This window comes from Colletes latitarsis, chromosome 9 (assembly GCF_051014445.1).
Source record: "Colletes latitarsis isolate SP2378_abdomen chromosome 9, iyColLati1, whole genome shotgun sequence".
In the NCBI taxonomy this organism is placed as follows: Eukaryota; Metazoa; Arthropoda; class Insecta; order Hymenoptera; family Colletidae; genus Colletes; species Colletes latitarsis.
Genome location: NC_135142.1, coordinates 26820622 through 26828242, shown reverse-complemented (window position 1 = coordinate 26828242; position 7621 = coordinate 26820622). Strand labels below are relative to the sequence as shown.

Below are 7621 nucleotides of genomic sequence, written 5' to 3'. Positions count from 1 at the left end.
TTTTGATTGCAGGGGTCAATTACAATCATTTTTGGTCAATAGACTAACCCCCGAAATCCTACACACTTTCGAGAAAAAAAATTCTTTACCGAAAATATAATGTTTGGCTAGGAATGTTCTGTAATTTCATTTTCTGTCTCACTTTCTCTTGTGTTCATTTGTGTAACCTGTTGGTAATGTTGCGAGTGACACGAAAATGGTAAAATGAAAAAATCCCCGAAAAAATACATTGGATCTAAGGTCTCAAAATCATCGGTCCAATGATTAAACTATTATTTATTAAATGTGTATCGTTTTCTTATAAGAATCAATTGCTCGCTGTTCTTTTTATATAATATGTGTAAAAATTATACTTCACTTTCTCATATGTCATTTATTTTGAATAACTTATATTCTGACATTTTAACAATAAATTGATACATTTAACATTGTATTACATTCCTATAGTAACATATACAATTTATATTTCTATAATTTACGAAGGTATATAAAATTATTGTTTCTCAATGTACATATTTAATAACTATATAAAGGTACGTATCCACTTGTTCGAATGAAGTGGAAATGTGAGAAAAAAGTTTTCCATAGTCAGCTTGTCAACATAGTACAAATACATGCATTCCTTTTACTCAAATTTTCTGCTCAGCATAGACGTGTATACTACAATTGTAACATTAATTCCTAGGAGTATAACTCTTTCTGAGAAATTGCATGCAAATTAAATTGCATGCATTTGCATTTGTATAACATATAATTTAAAAGTATCTCAAATACTGAGATATAAACTTGGCTAACTTAAGCCCACTTAAATGATAAGCAAGATGGGAAAGTGTTTGCAAGAACTTTCTATTAATTACTTTGAGTCATTGTCAACAATGGCAGTGCAGCAAGAATTTCTTAATGATAGTAGCGTTAATCCAAAATACTGAACAATCAAAAAATTTAATTTATTCAGTCATTCACCTATTTTGATACATAAACATTCAAATTCTTTTGGTAATATCAAAACATAAAGGAACCATTAATTTAAATAAATCATTATAAAAGTATAAACACAATTTTTACATCAAACGTTTGGAATAAAATCTTAATTGATCAAAGTGTATCTTTTATGTTCAAAGATGTTCAAATAAACAACACCGTGGTAAATATTCTAGTCATTTTTTTTTTTACAACTTTGGATATACTCGTACATCTATTGAAGATTAAATTCCGCGTATATCGATTGTAATCAATCAAACGGTAAAAGATACCTTTTATTTTTTTTTTAAAGAATTTATACAAGTTCAAAAGTCACTATTATAATGTTTGTTAAATATATTAACTGTATGTACTCGAAGCAATTTAATTTCCGATAATTAAATTTCAGCAACATTCTTAGAATGTTTAATTTGACTTTGATAATATTATACATCGCCCTTTAAGCTGGTTCTCCATATAGAAATGATTATAAATATTATAAACATGATGCAGAACCATGTTTCACGATTATGATTCGGTATAGTAACAACATGAAGCTTATCAATTCACTCTTTGTATTTGGATATTTGGAAGTTCAGTGATAATAAATTTGATCGCTGCTTTCTACGATTCAGTGTCATTTTGATTACATTATGATCTAGTGTAACTATTTACAATTCCAATATTATGTAAGGCCTGCACAGTGTAGTAAATGACTTCTACGACAATTTCTTTATATATTATAGCAAAGCTTTGATTCCACTGAAAGCTGCTTATAACTCAAAATATATGTTTGCACTTTATTCAAATAGCATTTATTGTGTTCAGAATCAACTTTCAAATAAATATGTTTTGATATACTCTTTAAAGTAAAATGTAGTCTAATTTTCATAAAATTTATGCGGCTTACCACTCGGTAAAGATAATTGAGTATTTAATTTTAATTTATTTAACTTTTAAGCATTTAGCTTAGCTTTGCTATGTAAGCTGTGCATAGTTAATTCAATAGCCTTCAATTGTTGACTTAGTTTGGTGTTTACATTATACTGGTTTTTCTTCTCTAATATTACACTCAGAAAAATCATCACATAAATACGATACTTACTGCTAATAATGAGACGAGAATTCTTAATCACGCTAATGTTTTCTTTCAGTATAAAAATCAAGGACATTTATCAGATATCTTTGCTTTGAAAAGGCATCTATATTGTTTGTTTGTATAAGAACGAGTGAAAATAGTCTGCTCCTTTTTCTTTAATCACAAATACTCTTTGTGAAGATTATTATATCATGTTAAATAAATCGGATCAATTAGTGATTTAAATTCTTAAAGATACAAAATTATAATATATATGGTCAATATCTACTAAAAGTATTCTATGTAATACTACTGCACAATAATGTATGTTACTATGTTAATATATACAATAATAATATACAGTAGCGTCACATAATATTAGTAACAGTATGTATTCCTTTAACTATACTTACTTTTTAGAATTTTTCTACATTATTTTTATATTTATTCATTATGCTTTTTTCATTCCTGACTTAACTAAATTTTTTATAAAGCTTTTAAACTATTTGTAAAATTTGGAGTTCTTTTATTCGATTTTAAAAATTTAACAAAAAGCGGAATTTATTATTTTAATACTTTTTTATATATTCCTTGAATTATTTAAATACACTTCTTTTTAAAGCTTCTTTAATATAAAAACTTATGAAAATGTACATAGCCTCAAAGAATTGTTTATGTATCAATCGTAGTTTTCAACATTTTCATAAATTATTAAAATACGGTTAGTATACATAGACTTTATATGGATATATGTAGCACCCAGTAGAATTACTGTAACATGGGAATAAAGTACTTTTGCATGATTCTTATAAGTTTACGTTTTTTTTTCCTTTTCTGTTTTAATTAAAAAAGGTTTCCTACATTGGCAATGGCCTCAAGATTTCAATAATTAACATTTTTTTTTCTTTTATCACACGTAATAAAACAGTAGGGTACAAAAAATGGTGAAGACATTAACCTCTTTAAATGCTTGATATAATAAACTTCTTGTCATTTGAAATACTATATATGCAATAAATCGTCGAAAAAAAAAAAAATAAATCTCATTAATACGATAACGCACAATGAACAAACCTAACGTTTCTTATGTACAATATTATTAATACCCATGAAATTAATACAAGGATAATAATGTTAAATCAAAACAACCTCTCCTACAACTTCAGGAACTTAGTTCTGCTCAATTATTGATATTTTGATTAGTCACAGTAAAATTTATATACCAACATTCATAGTAGTGTCAGAAGAAGATTTACCCATGAATAGGACATTTTAAAGTATTTTATAAAATGCGAATATTACCTGATCATACTTAAACAAGAAAAGAGATGATTAAAATGGATCTTAAACTATGCAGTGGTGGCAAGCTCCTTGTGTAGAAAAGTTTCAATATCCACTCGACATATAGGACAGCGTTTATTAGTGCACAACCACTGATCGACACAGTCTATGTGAAATAAATGCATACATGGAAGTCTCCTGTAAAATAAATTAGAGGAAACATGGTTACTAAACATAACCTATAACAAAATAGGTTTTTGCATACAAAATAATTTATACCTGACACTTTCACAGTCTTCAAATTCAGACAAACAAATTGTGCATTTCTCGATAGCGTCTTCGCCATTCTCGACTTTTTTAACCTGCAAAAATACGCAAAAATACGCAATAATATGGTGATAATATGATGACAGACATGTACATTAATATATTTGTAATTCATTACCCGTTTGTACTTGTGAGGGAATGTATGATTTTCAATTGACTCCTGCGTTGCTCCGCAACTAATATGAGCCATACGTCGCAAATCGACGAGGCTCATATAACCTTCCAGACGCAATGACATATCACGAGCGCCAGACTCTAACTACATATTACAAAATACGTATGTAATATACATATTAACGCGTGTAATAAATGTATCGTAACATAAAACATACCATATGTGGATGAAAACTGATATGCGGTACTGGCGGCGGTCTTTGACGCGGACCATAATGATGGTACATGTGATGATGCACATATTGATGAACCGGCATCGAAGGCAACATTACTGGTGGCATTGGTTCCATTTCTAATAGTTCCTAAAAAAAACTTAACGTTATTAAAATATTTAATTTTGAATAAAACATAATTTGAAACTTTTATATTCAAAGTTAAGATTATGTAGTACAGCTTTGTAGGGTATCGAATTACCATTACAGGTTGCACAGGACAATTTGGACTGTAACTTGATGGACCTCTAGCTTCTGGATGACTATAAACAGTAGGTTGTTGCGGAGGTGGCAAAATTGGGGGTGGAGGATAATTTTCTGCAAATGTCATATTTTCCGAACCATTGCAACGATTATTCGAAGTATTAGAGTTTCCATTATTACATGTATGATGAGTTGCTTGATGCATATGCGGACCACACGACGTAGTGCTATTAAATACGAAAGTTACTGTATAATGTGAACCGTTGAATTTGTTTGTGTAATACTAACGTGTAATGTGACGAAGATCGTGCATAGAGCCGTCTCCTATGCGATTCTTGCGTGCGTTGTTGGATAACCCATAATCTTTCATGCATTGGGGGCATTCGTGTTCTCGACATTCCCGTAGGAGTATCTATAAAAAATGAATTCTTTTATGTATTATAAATATTATCATATTTACCAAATATGATATTAATAAAAATTTGAACGATCATTGAGTGGTTCAAATAAACGTTTTACCTGGCAGTTGGCCATATCCTACAGGTATAACTGGAATTGGAATTCTATAATTGTGGTGCATACATCGATTATGATACATGTAGTCTGGTGATCCATGCATGCAGTAAGAGTTGTTCCCGCTAAAACAATTATTAAAATCAACAAATTATAGAAAATATGAATGACGTCCATGTACAGTAAAATGTTAAATAACTTTTACCTATGTACATTATCTGTTGTCCATGGATTTACTACCGAAGTTGTTGGAATAGATGGTGTATGTTCTTCATCTGATTCCACGGTTAAATCAACCACAGTTACTGGACGATTACTTTCTTCATTATTTTGTACAGTATTCTGCTAAATAAATATACTATACTATAAACAATTAATGTAAAATGTATATAGATTTCATTTTAATATAAATTAACTTTCTTACTTTATTATTGTGATTTACTGTTCCAAGAACTTCAACAGACCCATCTTCATCATCGCTACTAGTGGCATCATCACTGCTGGAGGACCAATCTAATTGTAGATCTGGTGCTGAAGGTGTATCATCATGTCCTGCTTAATGAAAACAAATATAATCCATGAAAAACAAATGAATCCATTGTTCACAAATATGTGTTTATAACAAATAACGAACAACCTAACATATTGTATTTGTTATTTGAAAAATACGCTATATAAATATTTGAAATATAAGCCATATGTACATACTTTGCCTTTGGTTTATTTAATATTAATGATAGAAAAAAATAATTATACTTGTACGAGTAGAATGTTGCTGTGAATTAATTGTATTTGGCAAAATTGGATGGTATAAATTATTAGATTCATTGGCACTATCATTTTCAATATTCTGCATAACTCTGTTTAAAACATTTCCATCATTGGCTGTTGATCTAGTTGTGCTGAAAATAAAAATAGAACAATGAAATTCGATTATTAGTAAACAAAACCAAACTTTGAGGTATTGATACCTCATACCTATTAAAAACATTATCTGATAATCTTGATGGTCCAGCTATACTTAAGCTATCAGACTGTTGACTGCTTAACGATTTATGTTCTTCGTGCTTTTTACTTTTATGCCTTACTGGTGGATCCCGTTCATGTAAAATTCTTTTACGATAATTTTCACAAGCCCTCTCTTCGCATCCATTTCCTATCTGTCTGTTATGAGATTCCTGTTTTACGCTTCGTTCGTGTCTGTTTTGGCACATATTACAATTTAAGCGTTCAGGTTGCCAATATTCATGAGAATCTCCTACTGTTTCAGGTCCAGTTAAATAACTTCCAAAAACAAAATTACTATCTGAACTAGAATGGTGTGGTGGATTAATGTAAGGATTAATAGGTGCTAGTTCAGATTCTTCTATATCGCTTTCCGCAAATAAATGTTCATATTCCATCTCGTTAGCTGCTGCAAAGAAATTATTGTTGTATAAATATATGACATTTCAGTTTAATAATTTTATTAAATCAGATGTCTTTGTATATAAATTTTACTTATACCTGAAGTAAATCTTGATTGTGGAGATGGATCAACTGTAGATGTAAATGCTGTATCAAATATATCTGCTAAAGAAGTTGAATTAGCTTCTACAACAGACTGTGTGGCAGATTCTCCATGATATAAACTACTTTGTTCTTCTGCTTTTGTTTTATACCAAACTTTTTCAGAGCTTGTACTTTCTTCCATCCTATTTTATGTATTTAAATAATCACTGATTGCTTATAAAGTAATTAATATGAATGCAGAAAATATTATTAAAGAGTACAAATTAAAAACTATCTATGTCTTATACTCAGCATACATTTATAAAATAAATACTTTGAAACATATCTCTTGTCTTTGCACAATTGAACTCAGTGTAAAGAACTATAGATTAGATAGAACGATAAAATAAATTAAAATGCTAAAGAACTGCAGAAATATAACACTCGAATAAAAATTATACGCGTATCATTTTTATTTTCTATTGATTTGTTAATACTTCTTTCCACTTTCGTAAGTGGCATAGGTGTATTTAAACAATTTATGAATATTAGCCAACGATGTGACGAGGAATAATTTTACATCACATAATACATAGTAATGTCAAGCGAATTATGTTGGAAGTAGTATGATCGAATGGGTTTCTAAATTTCGAAAAATTATTTTTTTTCGCGAAGATATATCCAACGAAATCGGCATTTCACGCAGATTTTATTTTTCCATTTACGAACACTTGAAACAATATCAATCGAAACCATTAAATGTTACGAAAGTATGTATACCTTGCAATTTCGTCGATGATTTTGTAAAACGATAAGGCTCTCTTCACCACGTCATTTTTATCAAGATATTTATTTCCAATATCTCTCTATGATTCATGTCATACTATCTATATGCGTCAATATTAGTCTCGTAATTGGATCACTTGGAATTTCAACAAATTTTTAATCCATATAAAAATTTCGATATAATTAAATTCTTATGTCAGTAATAACAATAAAATCGAAAAAGAATTTACGTAGACTTTCTTTCGGTAATCTACATTTGGCAACTACGATACCATCAACCGTAACTTTCGTTAACTACGCTCAATTTTAGGTGATCTCCGTTGATTATGCAGCATGCTACCTTTCCGTAGCATAAAACTATGTAACCATTATGTTTCTTCCCACGGTCACAACACGAATTTAATATTCATACACAGAACACTTGTACGTCATAATTTACTTTTCTCCTTTTCCTGCCACACTATCTTAATTTCCGCGTTGCATATTTTTATTTAAAATGTACGTATGAATTTCATGAATGAATCTCACATATTTCAAAGTATATGTACATATAGAGGCAAAGCTAACTTCTCTATTTTTCTACCAATGAAACGAT

At 29.5% G+C, this 7621-nt stretch overlaps 1 protein-coding gene across 5 annotated transcripts; it reads right to left on the bottom strand.

The window, feature by feature from the left end:
• Positions 1-356: 356 nt before the first annotated feature.
• LOC143345460 (uncharacterized) lies at positions 357-7480 on the bottom strand. Of its 5 annotated transcripts, none has more exons than XM_076772605.1 (13): positions 7021-7480; positions 6256-6443; positions 5728-6160; positions 5506-5651; positions 5174-5304; positions 4955-5091; positions 4756-4874; positions 4525-4648; positions 4235-4463; positions 3979-4122; positions 3765-3905; positions 3599-3681; positions 357-3517 (listed from the first exon to the last, which is right to left on the bottom strand). In XM_076772605.1, the coding sequence occupies exons 2-13, from the start codon at positions 6440-6442 to the stop codon at positions 3388-3390; spliced, it is 2004 nt and encodes a 667-aa protein (XP_076628720.1). In that variant the 5' UTR covers position 6443; positions 7021-7480; the 3' UTR covers positions 357-3387. The 5 variants fall into 5 exon arrangements, with proteins under 5 accessions (XP_076628720.1, XP_076628716.1, XP_076628718.1 ...); XM_076772601.1 differs by having other exon boundaries at positions 358-3517; positions 4955-5094; positions 5728-6163; XM_076772603.1 differs by having other exon boundaries at positions 358-3517; positions 5728-6163.
• Positions 7481-7621: the final 141 nt, after the last annotated feature.